General features: G+C 44.9%; 1 protein-coding gene across 1 annotated transcript; it reads right to left on the reverse strand.

Moving 5' to 3' along the window:
- Positions 1–4,771: 4,771 nt before the first annotated feature.
- VPS18 (VPS18 core subunit of CORVET and HOPS complexes) lies at positions 4,772–19,204 on the reverse strand. The gene is made up of 5 exons (XM_077818872.1): positions 19,067–19,204; positions 10,349–10,490; positions 10,074–10,165; positions 7,399–9,269; positions 4,772–6,165 (listed from the first exon to the last, which is right to left on the reverse strand). Exons 1-5 carry the CDS (start codon positions 19,155–19,157, stop codon positions 5,437–5,439), a joined length of 2,925 nt encoding a protein of 974 aa, XP_077674998.1. The 5' UTR covers positions 19,158–19,204; the 3' UTR covers positions 4,772–5,436.
- Positions 19,205–21,072: the final 1,868 nt, after the last annotated feature.

The raw sequence follows: 21,072 nt of genomic DNA on the forward strand, positions 1-21,072 counted from the left end.
CTGAGGGATCTTTTATAGAGAGAAAAGGAGTACTTGTGGCACCTTAGAGACTAACCAATTTATTTGAGCATGAGCTTTCGTGAGCTACAGCTCACTTCATCAGATGTAGCTCACGAAAGCTCATGCTCAAATAAATTGGTTAGTCTCTAAGGTGCCACAAGTACTCCTTTTCTTTTTGCGAATACAGACTAACACGGCTGTTACTCTGAAACCTGTCTTTATAGAGAGAGTTTTTCATGCTGGAAGATGCCAAGATGTTTCACGCTCTATAGAAACAGAGCCATCAACTAGCGGCCCTCCCCTTTATGATTGCCCCCCTCCACACTTAAGAGGAAGGGGCAAAAGGGGATCCTTTTGGCTGGGGCATCTCTGATTATGCCATGGTACTTTTCGATGTCCACACAAGGCAAATGAGTCAACTGAATTGCATGGTGCATAGTTTGTTTATCTACCTTACAAGGGCTTAGCCAATTCTGCTGAGACTTGAGCCTGCATTTCCAAGGAATCTGGGTGTTTCAGCCTGAAGCTTAGATCACTAAACAATCCCACTAGTCATGTGGTAGAGATTCCAGTCTCTACCTTCACGCCAGCTAATAGAGGATTGCTCCTTACATTACTTTGTCCAACAAGAGATGGCATTCCCATAAATTCCCTTTGGAAGTTATTCCATAGCATTAAGCAAAAAACGATTGGATGGATGGATGGATGAATCTGTACAACCAGTGCCAGGACTGAAATTCATGGGCTGGTAATACTATGAGCCACACACCAAGATTCTCTCTCCCCACCTTACTAAGAGCAATAGGATCCAGGAACTAGCATGGATATTAAAGCCTACCTACAGTACAGAAACTGGAAGAACAAACTTTATCCTTCTGACTACTAACACCAGACCAAATCCAACTTCAGAAACTCAAGATCCAAAAATTTGTGGCCATCTGAACTCCTTTCTCCTACTTCCTCCCCCTTAATAAGTATTGTTGTTATAGGCACAATTCCTTTTCCTATAAAAAAAGTCACCTGAAATCTTGTGCAGCCTCTGCTTCTTACTACTATTCTTCAATATTCCATAGCAAAGAGACAGAAAACACTCACAGCTGTGCTTCATCAAAAGTCAGTATATTTAATGGAGAACAATGACATCTAGTGACTGGAATTAAAGTCTGCCTTACTGAGTTTCCAGCTCAGCAGTTAAACACTATGGCAAGGACATAAAGCGATCAGTGTTGGCTTAACTCCACTCACTTTGGTTACTGGTAAGAATCCCAGCAACTTCAATGGGAAGAGAGTTAGGCCAACATCGAGAACTTCTGAAGTGTCTCTCTACATGTTGTGGGGTGGGGCCCCCATGTTGTAGTCTCTACTACACACTTCCATCTGTTCTCTGGCTTTCTTCACTTCTCCAGACCCTTATATATGCAACCTATTGACAAGGCAAGGTGGGGCATGTGAGGAGAACTGTTTTAGGCCTGGTCTGCATGAGAAAGGTTGTACTGAAGAAACTAAGATGTGAACCTAAATCCATGTAGTTTTGCCAGTATAACCCCTGTGTAGACACATTTATTCCAGTTTGCGTGGCCTTTTTTCAGTTTAGCTTAAACTCCTTCACAAGTAACAAACTAAACTGGCAAAAGGCCCCTCATATACCAGAATGAGAGTGTCAACACAAGGGGTTAAGCCAGTATAAATGGTACAAATCAGTACAAAACAGTAAAACTTTCCCATGTAGACAAGGCCTAGGAAAAGGGTGGTACAGAACTCTCCCATAGGACTCCATGTAAAATTCATTCCAGAGAATGGTGTGGCTGGTCCATACATACCTTGTGAACAAGGAGACCCCATTACAGAGAAGTATCTTAGCAAACTTACTCCAATCCAAATGTATCATCTCCACTGAAATGACAGGAGACAGGAATACTCTACTCTGCTCCAGAATAGCAGAGAACAAGGTCTTGGAGCTGCTCCTTGACACATCAGATACCATATTCTATGTAGAAAAACAAATGTTGAACAACCATGTGGGAGAAGGGTTAAAATTTCTTCAATTTTCAAACATACTGGGATAACATCTCAGCTGTTAAGGACACCTGTATTCTAAGACAGCCATGAACACACAAATGTGTGATTATGAAACTCCTTTAGTAGATGCTATGACGTGTGCGGAGGACACCTTTCCACAGTGGTTGAAGAGGGCCAGTGTTATGGGACACTGCTAGAGTTCTAGCTGGCATTAGCAGGACACTGCACTGAGGGTGATCATTGTGCTTTGAAATCCATCAAAATGCTAGGTGACATTTCTGTGAAGGCTCAAGGTAACAAACAAACTTGTTGCCCGAACATACAGCCCCTTGAACAGGCAGGCTTCAAAACAGTTATCCATTTAAATTTTGACTAAGTAGAATAGTCTAGTGCTTGAGGAGAGACACGATCAAAAGACTCCCATGTTTCTATTCTACCTTTGACAAAGACTTGCTCTGAGAATCCTTAATCTGTAACTCAGTTTCCCCATTTTGCAAATACACAGGAATATTCTCTCTTTAGAAGGGAGTATAGAATGATTAATGCTTGTATTGTGCTCTGAAGTATTTGATATTGTAAAACAAAACAGTTCAAGAGCTTTGAATGTAAAAGAACTGTCCTGTAATTCCAAAACTCCAGAGGGAGAGAGCTGTGGACATCTGAAAGGAATGAGGAGGAAGACAGCCTCCAAACTGAGCAATTTGAAATCCCCTGGGGTGGATTAAAAATTAATTTGGATTATGATCTTTTACAAAGCAATGACAAAGGCAGAAGACGGCCCATCCCCAATTTTTATCAGAACTACTTTCATCGTGTATAAAACGCACACAAGCTTCCAGCCAAGAAACAAAAATCCAGCAGTCAATCATATCAGGAAGGTTTAATGTAGAATTTCAAAGACATCACATTCAATAAGTGAGAGACATACCTCATGCGTCTTCATCACAAAAGCCTTCTGGTACAGAGAGCAGCTCTCTCAAGTCAAACAGCAATCCAGAACCAACCAAAAAGAGAACTGATAAGCCATCAACAAGCACTAATATCTGGCACTAATGAAACTAGTTATTCAGCAGCTCTAGTAGTAAAAAGATAATATTTCCAATAGCAACAGTTCTTTCTACTACTGAAATGCAGCTCTGACAGTGTTCATTTAGGGCAGGGGTGGGCAAACCTTTTGGCCCAAGGACCACACTGGGGTTGCGAAATGGTATGGAGGGCCGGATAAGGAAAGCTGTGCCTCCCCAAACAGCCTGTCCCCAGCCCCCTTCCACTTCCCCCCTCAGAACTCCCGACCCATCCAACCCCTCCCCCGCACTCCTTGTCCCCTGACCGCCCCCTCCTGGGACCCCCGTCCCTAACTGCCCCCCCAGGACCCCACCCCCATTCAACCCCCCTGCTCCCCACCCCCTATCCAACCTCCCCCCACTCCCTGTCTCCTGAGCGCCCCCACCCCATCCAACTGCCCCCTGGGACCTCCTGCCCCTTATCCAACTCTCCCCACCCCCTTACCATGCTGGCAGCAGGACAGGCTTATTGGAAAGTCTGGGAGGTGGGCGGGTGCAAGCCGTGCTAGCACGTTAGCTGCAAGGGAGAGGAGACAGCAGGGGAGGGGCCGGGGGCTAGCCTCCCTGGCCAGGAGCTCAGGGGCCAGGCAGGATGGTCCCGCAGGTCGGATGTGGCCCGCGCACCATAGTTTGCCCACCTCTGATTTAAGGCCTCTTCCTGCCAGCATTGCACAAGTAAAACATTGCAGGCTAAGCCCTCAGTTAGGAAATGCTCTGATCAGAAGTTGGGGAAGCTCTATTGGAACCCTGTGAGGCTACTAAGACCCCCAGTTAAGAAGACAAAATGTAATTTTGTATTACACCAAGACCCAGTTCCACAGTCACAGCAGCTGTCGTGAGTGGCTAGCAGGTCACAGACAGGTTCTCAAGACAAGAACATAAGTTTTATAGAAGTCAGGAGAGATTTTTTTTTTTTTTTAATTTCCTCTCAACTAAAATGACAAATATCCACCACCGCTTTACAAAACGTGATTCTCACTGCTGCCCCTCACTTGTTGATCTTTGTGATTTAGTCCCAGCCAAAGCTCCATGGGAAGTTTAGTTCCTTCATGAGGAAGTGCTGACAGATCTAAATGTCACATGCCACTACTAACCCCTACTAAGGTCCTAGAGAAAAATCTCATCCTCCACCTCAAGTGTAATGATCTCCCTGTCAAAAACAGGACCAAAAAAAAAATCTTCCAATGCTGAGCAGCATCTGGAGGGGTTGGGGAGAAATACACTGACCTACAGGAGCACTCAACTAAGCCATGAAGGGAACAGTTAGATTGCTTGGCAAAGGACGCCAAAGACACTCAAGTTTCTGCTTCAAGATGAAAGATGAAATGGTGTCACTGACTCATAGAGAAGTGCTGTGGTCAGTCCTTGAGGATACTGATTGCTAGACTTTCATTGGAGTGCCCACTCAGTGGTGCTACCTGTGAAGTATCATTATATGTAATACTCAAATTACCATTAGCAAGTATTGTACTTCAGTGGTGCTGGAACCAAAACAGGTAATTGGGCAAAATGTCCCAGTATGGGTATTCAGAATGGACTACAGTATAATGGCTGGAAACAAAATGAAGAGATCCTACAGAAGATTCAACTGTATGGATCAGACCAAAAAACTTGTTGGAAAACTGGGGAAAGACCACAACCCCGAAATTCCAGACAGGGATTAAGATGCATCTTTTTAGACACTGCGCTGCTTAAGAATCATATTTTTATGTTATTATACAGAACCATGCATTCGTGTAACAGGACAGATGTTTGTAGACACACATGTAAAGGCAAGTCTATTGCCTTCCTTTTACATTTCTGTCAGTAAAGCTGACTAAACAATCTCATTAGGAAGCAAACTAAAAGCAATTCCTAATTTGAAAGTGATGAATGAAAGCCTATGCCACCAAGCACTCCCCACTGATTCTTCCCATCGCCCCAGTCTTCACCTAAATTAATACTATAAAATGGGGAAGCAATCCAACTGACTGAAATCATTTTTCTGTTCCCAGTTCTCTCTGGGCAATGAGGTATTCTTATCTTCATGCCAAAGGGTCTCATAAGAGCAGCTTCAAGAGGCAAGCTCAAGCTCACCTTCAGAGAGAAGCCAGAAGAAGTTCTGAGGCATTTGTGAAAATTAATCTTCCAGTTCTTAGACAACCGTAACCATTTCTCTCATAGTCCTCCAGGACTAACTCATTGCTTTCCACATAACAGTACCAGCTGCTCTCTCCTTAGAGCTCTATCGAATCCATTTGTTTTCAGATTTCTGGAGGCTAATTCCTAATATGCATATTTCACAGACAGTGGACATGACGTATAACTCAAAGTTTTGTGTTCATGCGCAGCCTCGAACAATAACTGTGTGATCCTACAGCCAACTCTGCCTCTCTTCTTCATACTTTTGTGGGTCAATGAAAGGCTTGTCTATGGACCGGATCATCAGCTCCCCACAGTACACGCATTCAGCTGCTACAATATCATCAATGTCTGCTTTGATCTGTTCCCGACTCTGCTGTCCCTTCCCCAAGCTGGTGGCATCTGTGTCCTTGGGGCGATGATGGGCTTTGGAGGGCTGGCTTGTGGCTCCCAGCTTCTTCTGAAGGTCTTCTAGCTTAGCTTGCTTGTAGGCAGGCAGGTTTGGAAAAACTGCCTGGAACAGACAGTCATAGTGGAACATGTGGCCGCAAAGGAAAAGGTAGAAAGGGCGGTTTAGGAGTGGAAAGTCACAGGCTGCGCACTTCTCCTGAGGCTCCACAGAGCCATATTTGTTTCTCATCTCCTGGATGTCCTCCCGGATTCTCTTGGCACTCTGTGTAGCTTCCTCCATCTCTCTCTTCAGCTCCTCAATGTGCCTGTTGTAGTCCTCCAGAGAGTTGCAGATTGCCTCCTTGAAGTGGTCGATGGTGACAAAGTCAGGGAAGAAGGGAAGGACGTCTTCAATCTTTAGTAGGTTGCAGCTAGAAAGGCAGGCCATAGCCTTCTTGACGTCCTTCTCTTCCTGGACCACGTGGCGAGCAATTTTCAACCAGAGCTTCTTCCGGAGTTCCTCATCCTCTTCAGGGAGGTCTGCACATGACTTTGCTAGATCCACGTCCACCTGAAAATTGAACAGAACAGTAAGGAAACAAAATTATGATTTCCTCTTCACTTCTCTCTCTGTCATGAGAGCCCACTACCAGTAAAGGAAGGACACGAATAGGAGATCTCTCCATTATGTCAGTCATAACTACAGCTATACAGTGGACATGCCCACTTGGCTGTTTGTCAGCCACATCCTCTCTCCCCCTGAGACATCCACTCCCAACACAAAAGGTGTGCATAGCAATTCTGGATCACTTTGAAGAGTCATTAGGGTCCAGGAACACAACAGGAAGATCTAGCTCTCCAAAGCCACTAGTGACCTTCGACCTCCAAGGTTACAACAATGAATTAAGTATCCACCCTCACACAGCAGGCACAGTTACAATTTTTGACCTTTACCAAGCTAGAGCCTTTATCTCCTCCACAGTATTCTCTATACTCAGAATGTAGGATTCTGCAAATATTGTGATGAACTAAACTCAGTAAATGTCAGCACTTTAAATTGTACACACTGCACTATCATCATTCAGAACCTAAGTTACCTCCACACTAATTTAAACTTTCTACAAGATGACCAATGGGGGATAAATTCATTTTAAGTTTTTCTTGCCTTTTTTTTTTTTATATTAAATCAGGAGATTAAGAATAGGGTGGGATCCTCAAATCAGCAGAGCTGGTTATCAACGAGCAGAGTTCCACAGAGCTAGGACTGCATTAACAGAAACCATATCCCCCACCACACAGTCTCTTTCACTCTCCTAAGATTATGGTCTGTGAAAGTCAGATATCCACTGTGGGTATCTTTACACTACAATTAGACACCCAGGGCTGGCCCATGCCATCTGACTCAGGCTAAAGAACTGTTTAATTGTGGTACACACATTTCAAATCGGGCTGCAAGCCTCAGCTCTGGGACCCTCCCACCTCGCAGGGTCCTAGAGTCTGGGATCTAGACCGAGCCCAAACATCTACATCGCAATTAAACAGCCCCTTAGCATGGGCCAGAGCCAACTGGCACAGGCCAGCCAATTTTTAATTGGAGTGTAAACATACCCTGATGGTTCTGAGCTTTCACTATTGCTCTAAGTTAATATGGTGACAGACATTCCCTCCCTTTCTTGGGGCCTTTATAACCCTTTAAACACACTAGCCAGCCTTCCCACCCCTTCCCTTTAAGAAAGAGAAAGCTCTCCACCATTGGACCTTCAAGAACAAATTAACTAAGAGTACTAAACATAGTAGCACACACCTGCAGAGCTAGATCCACTGCTTCCTCATATAACTCCATCACTTTGTAAACATGGACACAGGCTCGGTGGTGTCCATGCTCTGCACACAACCGAAGCGCATACTTCAGGTCATAGTGGATCCTGTTAGGGTTGGCTCCTGCTTGTTTGAGATATGATAGCAGCGAGTCTGGCCGACACAAAGCATAGAGAGACAACAGATAGTTGTGAATGGCTTGCTCAGTTTCCTCCAGCTCACACACACAGAATTCCATGTATCGAATAGCTTCACTGATCTGTTGGGTGCTCCCACTTTGGCTGTAGTTGACGAGAGCAGGTATGAGCTTCCTGGCATCCAGTTTCGTGCCCATGGAGATCCAAGCATCAACCACCTTCTTGGGGATGTGCTGGATCAGGACCGGAGAGAACTTGTAAAAGAGCTTCTCATCTCTGTGTCTGGTAAGGATGTTTAGGGCTTCATCATAGTCATCGTGCTGGCAGTGATGGGCTACCACTCTCTCATAGTCCTGCATAATAACTGAAAAATAGACCATGTGTTCTGTGTCCCCATGGCTTGCTAGCAACTCATAGATGGACGCTCGGTTATTGAACAGGCACTCTTTGTTTCTGGGGCTGCTCAGGAAGCTGCAGAACTTCTCCCGAGTTGCCTCAAAGAGATTCCTTTTCGAGGTGTTCCCCTCCAGAGCACCTAGCCGATTCAAGTAGAGCTCTGTTAACCAGGTGGTCAGCAAAGTTGTCTGGGTCTTTTCAGAGGACTTTAAGCTGGCCAGTTTCTTGAGCAGAAACTCCATCAATGCCTCCTCCTGCTTGGCTTCAATGAACTTAAGGGCAATCTCTTCAAAGTAGTTCTGGGTCAGTGCATAACACTTGGCACTATCTAGGTACCTCTTGTTTTGGAAGGAGTGTTCTGCCTCTCTTGCCAACACAATATCCAGGCACTCAGGACGGTCTTTGCAGTACTCTTTGGCCAGATCAAACTTGTTAATGTTCATGTACATCTTCCAGACATCTCTCGATTCCCGTTGTACATGGTAGCGGAATACAACTTTCTCCGTGTAGATCCAGATCTGCCCGACTGTGGGATCTTTGATCATGCGCTTCAACGAGCCAAACTTCTCCAAGAACAGGTCTTGGAAGACAACCTGCCCATTCAGAGTGCACACAGCCTTCACTCTGTCAGGCAGTAGCAGCAGGAAGTGAAACTGGGTGAGCACTATGGAGATTGGCTTGTTAGCCGCCACATCTACATCAGAGGGATACTCCCAGACCCGTTCATCACTCAGAATAGAGTCAGGCCGTCCATAGTCCAATGTACCATACAAGACCCCATTTCCCATCATCCAGGCAAAGGAGCGTGGGGAGGAGCGTAGCTTTGGAGTGTAAAATGCTATTTCGCTGTAGCCAAAGCTGGCTGGGAACTCTCGGAAGCTGGGCAAGTGGTCTGCATGCATGCCAAACACGAAGCCAAAGCCCTGTTGCTCCGCCCCCTCAGGCACTTTGCCAACAAACTGGAAGAGTCTCTTACGAGTAGTGGCAATGATAAAACATTTCCCATCGAGCCCTCGCTCTATTTCCAGACAGCAGACTGGAGTCGGTCCTGCCTCCTCCTCTAAGGTATACACCAGTCGGAAATACTGGTCCAGATTAGTGCTGAAGAGACTTCCCTCGCTGACAGAGATCTCAGCCTCATATATTTGGCCCTGGGCTGTCCCCACCAGGATAGGACCAGTGTTAGTCTCTGAACCCAGAAACTTGTTCCAGCCCACACTTTCAATCAAGTGACCTTTCCAGCGGGAGAGCGTCCGCACCTTCTGAGCACTTCTGTTCAAATACAGGCATTCACTAGTGTTCAGTGCAATCACAAGATGAGATCCTGTAAGGCATATAGCAAGAGATAGATGATTAATGGGTGCAGGGTTAAAGGAACTGCAAACACCACAACCCAGGCAGACCACTACTGTAAAGCAAGACTTCTGGTTGTTCTCAGAGTCACGTTAGACAAAACATGGAAGTCAAGTTCCTAGAGTTCCCCCAAGAATTTGAATTCATAAGAACCTGGGGATTGCAATAATGGATGAGATCAGTGGTCCATTTAGCCTAGTATCACAACTGACAGTGCTTCAAAGGAAGGTGCAAGAAACCCTATATGAACAACTCTGGAATAAATGGCCCATAGAAAGTCCAGGCTGCTAATTGTTGTCATTAGGTTTTATATTTTATAAGTGTTTCATCCCAGCTAGAGTTAACTGTGGATATTATAATTATAATCCTATTTAGAAATCTGCTAAGCTCCTGGCCTCCTAAGGCCAAAGGAGGCAATGGGCTCCAAAAGTTAGATGTACATCGTGTAAGGAGAATTTTCTTTTATCAGTTGTAATAAGCTCACTCAAATCAGCCCACATCTGTCAATAAAGAACTTGGACAGTGGTTCATATACACCAAAATGTAAGGAGTGAGGCACAGTACTCTTCCTCTAACCCTTGGGTATTAAATAGGCAGAGTCCCTGGACAATAATTAGGTAGTCTGAGTTCATTCCCCAGGTGGGCCACGTACTCCTTCCACACACAGAACAGAAACCGGAAATCTTCCTTAATTAAATGCTTGTTTAACACAATTATTGCATTTGTTGTAGATATTAAACAGCATTTTGCAATTTCCCCTACACCATCACCTCACCTGTGTGGTCCAAAAACATCTTGTAGACTCTGGCTTCATCCTTGCGTCCCAACTCTACCTGATTAGGTTCATCTGCCTTGCCAAGATCAATCCTGCATGGAGGAATGACAAAGCAAGTTACCAAGATGCAGGAAGAGCCCATGTAACTGTGGAAACAAAATTATACCTTTCTCTTTTACAAAAGACCATGAATCTGCATTTAGTTTAGAGACAGGGTTTCCACGCGACCCAAAAACAGGCTGTGAAGGCTTCAGGTCTTAAGTAGTACAAGTTACCTGAAAAGGGTGTCTTTGCCAAGGCTCATACAGAGTTGGTTACAGGAGACCACAAGGCTGTTAATTTTCTCTGGAGGAGTGAAATCAATCCTTTGCTTGTTAAATATTGGAGTTTCCTTCTCCAGCCGAGCATTCACATACCCTAGGAAACGTGAAAATACAAATGTAGTTCAGAAAAGAGACAATACTAAATGTAACCTAATACAGGGAGCAGAAACAGGGCGGGCTACAGGAAAGCGAAGTGCTCCATGGTGTGGAATCATGGGGAGTAGCATCTAATCTTTTCCCCAGGTGCATGTTTGGAGATACAGTAAAAGTCTATTTTCCCATTCTGCCACAGTGGAGCAATTTGTCACATGGAACTAACCTGAAAAACAAACACAGCAAACCCTGAAAACTCTGGAAGAAACTGCACATTACAGTTGCATGACAACTTCATAAAAAGCTGATTAAGAGGAGGACAAGAAATTAGACTTGAATAAAGACTGGGAGTGGATGTGTTGTTACACAAAGAAACTATTTCCCCATGTTTATTCCGTGCCCCCTCCCCCCGTACTGTTCCTCACATGTTCTTGTCAACTGCTGGAAATGGCCCACCTTGATTATCACTACAAAAGTTTTTTCTCTCTCCTGCTGGTAATAGCTCACCTTACCTGATCACACTCGTTACAGTGTGTATGGTAACACCCATTGTTTCATGTTCTCTGTATATATAAAATCTCCCCACTGTATTTTCCACTGCATGCATCTGATGAAGTGAGCTGTAGCTCACAAAAGCTTATGCTCAAATAAATTTGTTAGTCTCTAAGGTGCCACAAGTACTTCTTTTCTTTTTAAGAAAACAAATGGTCAACTACTGGAAAATCAGGTTATTTGTTAAAACACTGAAATGGTGCTGTACAAGGTGCCAACGTAGATGGTATCTATGCTCCAGAGAGTTTACAGTCTAATGAAAGACTCAGAAATCAGAGGTGGCATTAGTTTAAAATGTTTCATTTGGGGAGGATAAAATTAATTTCTCTCTTATTCAGCCTAGCACCCATCACACAAAAGAAAAGGCAGAAATTGAGATTATTCAAAAGATTAAAGATAGCTAGATTTTTCCATAAAATTAATCATTTAATTGCCATAAAACAATTTAAGATCAGTGACTGCAAGCAATACAGCTGGAATTCGCAACTAGATCAGTAGAAAAGTTTCATAATACTTGAATAATGTTTTACATCCACCAAGCTCAAAGCACTTGATAAAGATGAATAAGTACCGTTACTCCAATTTTACATTTGAGAGAAACTGAACCATGGGGTTCAGTGAATTGACTGAAGTCACACAGCTTGCCGAGACTAGCACTCGAGTCTGGTGAGTACCAGAATCAGTGCCCTAACCGTGAGACCACAACGCTGCCCAACAAAAGCCAAAACTAGGTAGAACCGGATTCGAATTTAATTACAAACTGAAAACTTGAGCCAGTGTGATCCAGTTTCTGGATCTTTTGGCAAACCTGGATTGAATTTCAAGCAAGGCGAGGCCAAATTAAGATTTGGGGTTAAACCTGGCAAATGTGGTCATTTTGTCAGAGCTGCACAATGCATTTTAGGTCTGCTGAAGCCTGAAACTCAAAGTGAAACTCAGGTGTGTGTGAACTGAAACTGGGAGTCAGAGTGTGAGTAGAAACTAATGACTTTCATATTGTTCTAGTCACAATGCTGACCTAAACTAGAACCACCACCACTATTCAACAATTTTGCTTTAATGGCTCCACTTACACGCCAGGGGACCTCCAAGCTGGCTAGCTTTGGAAGACACCAAATTTAGATGGTAGCAGATTACTAGACAGCGTGGTCTGTATAGCAGGTAGGAGGAGAAAGTTTTATACCAGCAGCATGGCAACATAGTCTGCTACAGAAACTGGTTCAGAACAGGCTTAGAGTTTTGTTTTGTTTCAGTTCATAAAAGCTTTGTTTTAAAGCAGGTGCAGTGACCTCAAGAGAAGGCCAAGCACTAAGATGGTGAAGGGAGGAGGGTGAAGGACTAGCCAGGGCAGGGGGATGGGAAATGTATACATTAAGATGGATAAGCTTTTAACACCATGTAGCAGGGTGGCAGAATGGCATGACTAGTTTCATTTTTCTGAAGCTGGACAGGGCTCAGCTTTCAAAAGCTTGGAACAACCTAGAAGCACACTGTTTCCATGCCTAAATGGGGCAGCTTCTGAAGGCTGCTCTCCTATGGTGGATGGACACTAGCCAAAATCCATAAAGGAATTCAACTCTGCCATGGAACTGTAAAATAATGTGACATTCACATGGAACAAAACATGAATGATACTCATTAGTAGAATCCAGGGGACATTTGTATGTCAACAAAAAGATTGTATCACAAAGCTCTCTCCATATCAGTCCCGTGATGCAAGTTTTTCCTCTGCCTGAATTTCCCATGCCCTCACAGGACACCATGTAGCCCCTTGACCAAGAATATTGCATTCCTCTAACAGAATGACCAGGCCACCTCAGGCTAGACAACAAGAAAGGACTGGTCATTTCTGGTTTCTTTCCTAGGTTAAATTTACACTGGCCTCCCTCCAAGGATGGAAAACCACTGGCTCCACAGGGATTTCTAGGACAGTTATATCTATTTAGTGCAGTTAGCCTGGGAAAATCTTCACTTGCAAAGGATTTACAAGGTACACAAGGTTACTCCTGGGGGAATTCTGCACCACTGCGTATGTGCAGAATTCATGTTCCTTGCAGATTTCTTTTTCCTTCACAGAAAATACATTCTGCGAGAGAGATGCTGCAGTTATGCCTTTCACCCACCGGGGATTGCTGTGGTGCCAGAACAGAGGGCAGCTGCTCACCAGCCATAACATCCCATAGAGAGGACAGCCTGCATTCCTCACAGCGTCCTGCCCACAGAGACAGATGAGAATGTACATCGGGGGGGTGGGAGAGGAGACACAGACAGAGTGGGGCACATTGGGCTGCTGGGGGGTCACAGACTGGGGTTTAGAAAGGCTAATGGAGGGACAGGGGCTGAATAGGAGTGGGGGTGCAAGGCCACATGGGGACAGGGTGCAGGGACACATGGGAACAGGGGGAAGGAGATGCTGGGACATGTGGACAGGGGGTGTATAGGGACAGGGGAAGGAGTGCATGGACACATGGGGACAGGAGCTCATGTGCCTGACTGAATGGGAGAGGCTAGGGGTTAACCAAGGTCTGTATGGGGGAGGCTCCCCAACTTTCTAATAATCCCTCCCCCCCCCCCCCCCCAAAAAAAAAATCTCTGTTCCATACTTCTCCCACCCACATCCAACAACCCTCCAGATTCACTCCCAGGCTCCTTCCCAGCAATTACTTTTCTCTCACTCAGCTGCTCCATTACACCAACTCCCCCAAGCCTTTGCACTGCTTCTGAGAGGTGCAGGAAATATGGTTCTGTATTGTAGTTTGAATGAATGATTAATCAAAGTTCTGTATTAATATGCCTAGCGAGGAATATATTTGTCAAAAAAAATCCTGAATCTTTTTCATTGTCTGTATTGTTACAGACATACTTGCTGACAGGTATTTTTAAATAAGTTACCAAAATAATTGAAGCTGGCATGATTATACTGTGTTATTCTGACAAATAAAATATGCAGAATTTTAAAATATTGTGTGCAGAATTTTTATCTTTTTGGAACAGAATGCCCCCAGGAGTAAAAGATAGAACAAGGCTGCTGGAAACCAAGGCCACTGGCTAAAGCAGCCAAACAGCAGACAAAGTTAAACACACAGTGTAAAAGGAGGGTTAGAAGACCGTTTGATTGGCAGGATAGGATTCTGTGGTCAGCCCAGTACTGTAGAGGCAGCGAATGCTCTGCTGCCATGTGAGAGCTCTGTAGCCTGGCAGGGGCCTGGAACAGCACAGGGAAAGCACAATCAGCCCCTACAGTCTTGTCCCTATGTCATTTTCAGCAACTCTCCCACCGCTGGTCTAGCACCAGTGTAGCCCAGTTACTGGCTAGAAAAGATTAATACTAGTGTAGATGGGCTGTCAACACTTATCACGGCATCATCTAGACCTGCTGCAAGCACAGTCAAATGACATGGAGACAAAAGTGCTGGCACCTGCTCTACCATCGCTATCCCCCATTACTGCACTGATCCTAGTTCAATAGTGGCAAATTCAAAAAATAGCAAGCTTACAGGTAGCCGAAGTGTGTGCATTGGAAGAGATGGGAAATAACTTCATGCTAATTATGCAACACCCCTTTTGGCTAGCACTTAATTCAGCCTTTGCCTACACATAGTTTGACCATCCATTTAACTAAGTCAGCAGCACCCCCCTGCTGTGGACACTTATTTCAGGTTGAGTGTCCTATTTTGGCTTTGATTAAGTCAGCAAGGAACTGATATAAGGAAAACTGAAAAAGGACACTGTTATCCCGAAATAAGAGGGTCCATAACTAGTGGTCATATTGATTCAGTTAATCGGTGCTCAAATTGCATGTAGACCATGTAGGGTTGCCAATTTTCAAAAGTGGAGTTTCACTCTGATGGGAAAGTGATACAGACACCCATTACTGAAAACAAAAGAACATGGAATGGAGGATGATCAAAGGCACAAGAATCAAGCCATTAAAATGAGATCTCTAAGTCACATTCACTTAGAGTCAAGGTAACTTTTTTCTGGCTAATTGCCCACTCAGGAAAAAATAAGGTTGTCTCAGTCAGAGGACCAATGAAAACGTAACTCAGTAAAGAAAGGGGCAGTTTAGCTTTTGGATGGAAGGTTTTACTGATTTAAAAGCAGTTTTATTTAAAATTATGTATTTTAGATTCCTTGAGAGACTACCTGTAACAAAGCAGTCAGTTGTATGTGCACTTCAGTCATTAATTTGAGATTTTTAATTACTGATCTTCACCAGAAGGGGAGAGAGGTACTTTTTTAGCCTCTGTTCCTCTACACAAAAAGCTTGGGTAGGATTCAATTGGTTTTATTCCATCATATATCGTTTTTCCTGACTTGGAACAGGAGAACTAGCTTTGGTTTGGAGTCTCAGTCCCATACCTCTGCATTCCTCTCAAATGTGCATAAAAACACCTTTTCAAATGTGCTTTATCTATCATTTAGGATTCTAAATGTTACACCTTCAGATTTCTGGATGAGCCTTCTTTCTTTCTACCTCCCAGAGGCTGAAAGATCTGGAGAAAGACAATGAAATAAGATCACTATTAACTCCAGCCAGGTCTTTTGGGACTTGAGGAACCTGCAGTTTGCATTTCAGCCATCCCCAGTCTTTGCTCTTTTGCGATCTAAATCTTTCTGAAATAGCATCAGTAAAAGCACAGCACTTCGGCACGCACTTCAACCAGCTTAACACCGCACAAAATTTCAGGTACAATGTTATGGTTTGCTCTTATGTGAATGTGCTCTATGTAAAGCTATTATTTTTATCTATTCCCCAAACTTTAGATCAGTCTGCAACCGCTGCCAACCAATTTACTTTCAAGGCATGTTCAAAGCCACAACTGGAGCCCTGAAGGGACACCCGCAGATTCTAAAATGGTGATGAACATGGCTGCCTCTCAACCCAAATACAGTTCAGCTGTCCCCTTTGCTGACACCCATTTGTCAGCAACAGGTAAAATTTTTAGTGAAGACAGAGTCTATAATAACTGAAAAACTACTTAAGAGATGATAATGCAGGAGTCAAGAGTGAAAGCAGAGCAGAAGGAAAGGAATTGTTAGCCAAACTCTTAAAACCATTCTGCTTCTGTTAACTTCCATTTAGCACCAAACTAATTAACCGGGGGGTGGGGGGGACCTCTGTTAGAGATTCAGAACCCTGACTTCAATTAAACTTAACCAAATAAAGGTAACAAGCCATATTTTAAGAAATATGAACTTCAGTGTATGGACTATATTTAATTTGTTCTCTCTCTGTTTATCCCTTTTATTTTATACACAGCCTGGTATAATCAAACTTTTCCCACAGATATACACCACACAACCCTGCTTATCTAGCAGTTCCAGACGATACTTAAAACCTTTTGATAGGTTAGGATTCAACTAAAGTGGGGAGCCAGTCATAGATACTTTCAGAAGCGTATGCCTATAGATTTTTAACTCAGCAAAGAGATGCCAACTTTGCTGAGTGGCCAGCACTGAAGTGGCAATGCTAGATAGAACATAGTCCTTTTAAAGCTAACTGGGTCTCATATCTAATTCAACCTTATATGGTGGCAGTAGGAGAAACCACATGTGAAACTCAAGACTCACTAGTTTGATTAATAGGGGAATGTACTACCTAATTGCCCCTCTAGCAAGTTACTCCTCATTCATATTGCATAGCTGGTATAACCCGTCACATAATTATTGTATATTTATATTACATTACACAGGTGGACCTAATGTAGGTGCCAGCATTTCACAAATTGTGGCATAAAGTTTCAGACCAACACAGATTGCTTTCATGCCACACTTCTGTAGTGGTAACCATACTAATATGAAATCAGCCCATGAGAATTACACAGCCATTATACATGTGATGGAACCTATGTTCTCTGCATCCAGTATATTGGTAAGTTTCCCTGGGCTGGGCAACTAACACGATGTCACTAAGCATCACACATACAAAATGTTTAATAGTTTCTATAGTTACTCAAGTTCCTCTAAAAGGAAAGGAGCAAAGAAAGACTAAGAAACTGATTAAAAAACAAAAACAAGTAGTAAGTGGCATAGACAGGAGGCCTCCTGTGAGACATTACTGCCACAAATTTGGGTTGACAAGTGGAGAAGCAGTGGTTAGAGCTCACCCCAAGCTCATAACTTTAAAACCATTTCACATTCTCTCTTTTGCCTTGTATACAAGTGCATTCATATAACAGTGATATTTTAGGATTAAGTCATTTTCCACCCCACATAATAATTTCACTCTAAATAGAGGTTCACTACAGTCAAAATTGCAATGAAGCAATTTGGGACTGGCATCCTTCTTCCTCAAACAGTTTCACTCTATAACCAAGTTCAAGCTACGCTCTAAACATAGAGCCCTACCAAATTATGGCCATGAAAAACGCTTCATGGACAGTGAAATCTGATTTCTTATGTGCTTTTACCCTATATTATACAAATTTCATGGGGGCGACCTGTGTTTGTCAAATTGGGGGTCCTGACCCAAAAGGAGTTGCAGGGGAGTCATGCGGTTATTTTAGGGGGGTCACAGTATCATCACCTTTACTTCTGCACTGCGTTCAGAGCTGGATGGCTGGAGAGCGGTGGCTTTTGGCCAGGCACCCAGCTCTGAAGAGGGTACCCTACAAGTACCAGCACAGGGTGGCAATACGATACCATGGCATCCTTACTTCTGCACTGCTGCTGGTGGTGGCTGTGCCTTCAGAGCTGGGCTCCCGGCCAGCAGCCATTTCTCTCCGGCCACCCAGCTCTGAAGGCAGCGCCGCCATCAGCAGCAGCGCAGAAGTAAGGGTAGCAGTACCACAACCCCCCCCCACACACAACTCCTTTTTAGGTCAGGACCTCTATGATTACAACACTGTGAAATTTCAGATTTATTTATCTGAAATCATGAAATTCACAATTTTTAAAATCTTATGACTTTGAAATTGATCAAAATGGACTGTGAATTTGGTAGAGCCCTATTTATACACAATAGAGAATCTGAGAAGAACTGATGTACTGTAACATTGTGTTCACAGGTTAAGTGCACAGATTGCATTTGTGACTACAACAATACTGTAAAAAGAAAAGGAGTACTTGTGGCACCTTAGAGACTAACCAATTTATTTGAGCATAAGCTTCCGTGAGCTACAGGATGCGATGAAGTGAGTTGTAGCTCACGAAAGCTTATGCTCAAATAAATTGGCTAGTCTCTAAGGTGCCACAAATACTCCTTTTCTTTTTGCGAATACAGACTAACATGGCTGTTACTCTGAAACCTGTCAAAAATACTGTACACATCTTCTCATTTTCTGTACTTCAGCTATTAGCAAGGCTTCCATTTGTTAAACCTAATGTAAAATTCATTTCCTTGCAACTGCCTCAACATGAAGTAGTAATGGCAAATATCCAATGTGGACCCAGAGATAGAGCAGAATCACATGACAGAGTGCCCTCTCTATGCTATAGCACCTATCTTTGGTACCTATAGTGATTAATTAAGGCCCTAATTGTCCTCACATAGAGAAAACCAGGAAAGATGGGAATACTGAGAATTCATTCAAAGTACTGCATGATGACATTAATAATTTGCTCTTCTATAGTGTCACCACAGAATCTGAAAACGCATTACAAACTAAACCGCACAACTATCCATGAGGTATTATGACACCCATTTAACAAAAGGGAAAGGGAGGCAAGGAGGGGTTATTTGACCTCAGTGATACAGGAAGCCACTGGCAGACATGCTCAAATAAATTGGTTAGTCTCTAAGGTGCCACAAGTACTCCATTTCTTTTTGCGAATACAGACTAACACGGCTGTTACTCTGAAACCGAAGTCTGACTCTGCAACCCTATTTAGCCAGTAAGATCACGGTGCCTCCCAAGGCCAGCCAGACTCGAGTCAACAGGGCAGGATCCTGCAGGCTTGCAGTGTCGCTTGCAGCGCTCCTGCTCAAATCAGACTAAGGGGGAGGGCGGGGCATCGTGGCCCCAGGGCAGTTCTCATGCTGTGACCTGCACAGATGATCGCGTAGCCCCAGCCCCCGCTTACCGGAGTGCGGGATACCCACGCTGGCGCGGCTCTGCTGCAGGGAGGCGGAGCGGGACAGCGAATCTTCGTACTCGTCCAGGATGGAGGCCATGGCCGCCCCCTCACCAGCCAGTCCCCCGCCACCCACTCAGCTCCCTGCCCTCAACTCATCCCGACGCAGCCCCCTCGCTGCAGCCCCCTGCACCCTCCGACAGCTCCCCTCCTGCAGAACGCCCCGCCCCCCGACAGACCGGGGAGCAACTCCGCTCCTGCAGCACCGACCCCGCCCCTCCTGTCTCGCGCGGCGAGCCCGGCCGCGCCCGACCCCCCTCCGGCCCAGGTCACTCCGGCCCGGCTACTTCCGCAGACGCCCAGCTGAGCGGCCCCACGTGACCTGACGGCTTGCGGGCCGCCGCGCTTCCGGTTTCCGGGCGGTAGCGCGGCTGCGCGGTGTGTCCCTCACGTGCCCTGAGCGGGAGGTCGCGCGCCTGTCGCTGGCCTAGTGCCGCCCCGCCTCCCTTCACCACACGGCAGCCTATTGTGTCACCCAATAGGCGCGGGGCTGTCCTGACGCCGCTCCCCTGGTTCGCTCCAGCCCTTCTCCCTGTGATCGCACTAGTCACAGGCAGCGCCGGCCTAGGGAGCCCCCCACGGGCAGGCTTGCAGGGGCTGCACGTAAGCCCCGATGCTGCGAGCACTACACGCTGCTCAGCCAATCACCGGTACCGCCCTGCTCATCTTGGATGTACACCCGTCCGCACGCCAGCCGGGCCAACTCTGCCTGGGGGGGAGCGTCTCATCCCAGTGTTACCTACGGGGAACAGGCCGGGCGTGTGGCCTAAAGACAGAGCAATCCCACATCAGGAGTTCTCCGGCCGGTGTGTCTCAGTGGGTGGGCGGTGGCCCTGAGGCAGGGGGCTCATATGAGGCAGTCAAGGGTTGTGTGAACTTGAACACTGAATAAAAATCTAAAGCAAAGAAACTCTTAGGCTTTGTCCCCCATTCCCAGTGCACTTCATGGTCAAGTGTTCTCTGTCAACCCCTAGAAATATACCCACAAATTAATTGTATTGGCTTATAATCAATACATTTTTTACTCTTACTGTATAGTAAAAGTAAAAGGGTCACGAACTTTTCTTTCAAATATGGCGTTGCCAACTTGAAAAGGATGAAAAACATTGATCTGTCCAACGCCACCTTAGCCAATAAGAAAAGGCTTTTTAATGTAAAGGGCTCTGTTTGGATGAGGCAAGGCAGCTGAGGTAATATCTCTATTGGACCAATTTCTGTTGGTGAAAGAGACATGCTTTCCAGCTTACACAGACCTCTTCCAGTTAACATCAGAACATAACAATGGCCATACTGGGTCAGACCAAAGGTCCGTCCAGCCCAGTATCCTGTCTACCGACAGTGGCCAATGCCAGGTGCCCCAGAGGGAGTGAACCTAACAGGTAATGATCAAGTGCCATCCATCTCCTGCCATCCATCTCCACCCTCTGACAAACAGAGGCTAGGGACACCATTCCTTACCCATCCTGGCTAATAGCCTTTAGTGGACTTAACCTCCATGACTTTATCCAGTTCTCTTTTAAACCCTGTTTTAGTCCTAGCCTTCACAACCTCCTCAGGCAAGGAGTTCCACAGGTTGACTGTGTGCTGAGTGAAGAAGAACTTCCTTTTGTTTGTTTTAAACCTGCTACCCATTAATTTCATTTGGTGGCCCCTAGTTCTTATATTATGGGAACAAGTAAATAACTTTTCCTTATTCACTTTCTCCACACCACTCATGATTTTATGTACCTCTATCATATCCCCCCTTAGTCTCCTCTTTTCCAAGCTGAAAAGTCCTAGCCTCTTTAATCTCTCCTCATGTGGGACCCGTTCCAACCCCCTAATGATTTTAGTTGCCCTTTTCTGAACCTTTTCTAATGCCATTCTGTTCTGATAGTAAACTGCAGTCCAACTGGATTAATACAACCCATTATTTTAGATGTTTTCCTCCCTTCTGGACCCTTCACTTAATTTTA

Source organism: Eretmochelys imbricata, chromosome 6, assembly GCF_965152235.1.
Source record: "Eretmochelys imbricata isolate rEreImb1 chromosome 6, rEreImb1.hap1, whole genome shotgun sequence".
NCBI classification, from domain to species: domain Eukaryota; kingdom Metazoa; phylum Chordata; order Testudines; family Cheloniidae; genus Eretmochelys; species Eretmochelys imbricata.

Excerpts from the sequence above, each read along its gene's own strand:
- VPS18 (XM_077818872.1), bottom strand. The coding sequence starts at position 19,157 with ATGGCCTCCATCCTGGACGAGTACGAAGATTCGCTGTCCCGCTCCGCC. Across the intron at positions 10,166-10,348 it reads GGCAAAGACACCCTTTTCAG|GATTGATCTTGGCAAGGCAG; the intron begins GTAACTTGTACT and ends TCCTCCATGCAG. Across the intron at positions 6,166-7,398 it reads CAGTGGATCTAGCTCTGCAG|GTGGACGTGGATCTAGCAAA; the intron begins GTGTGTGCTACT and ends TTCAATTTTCAG.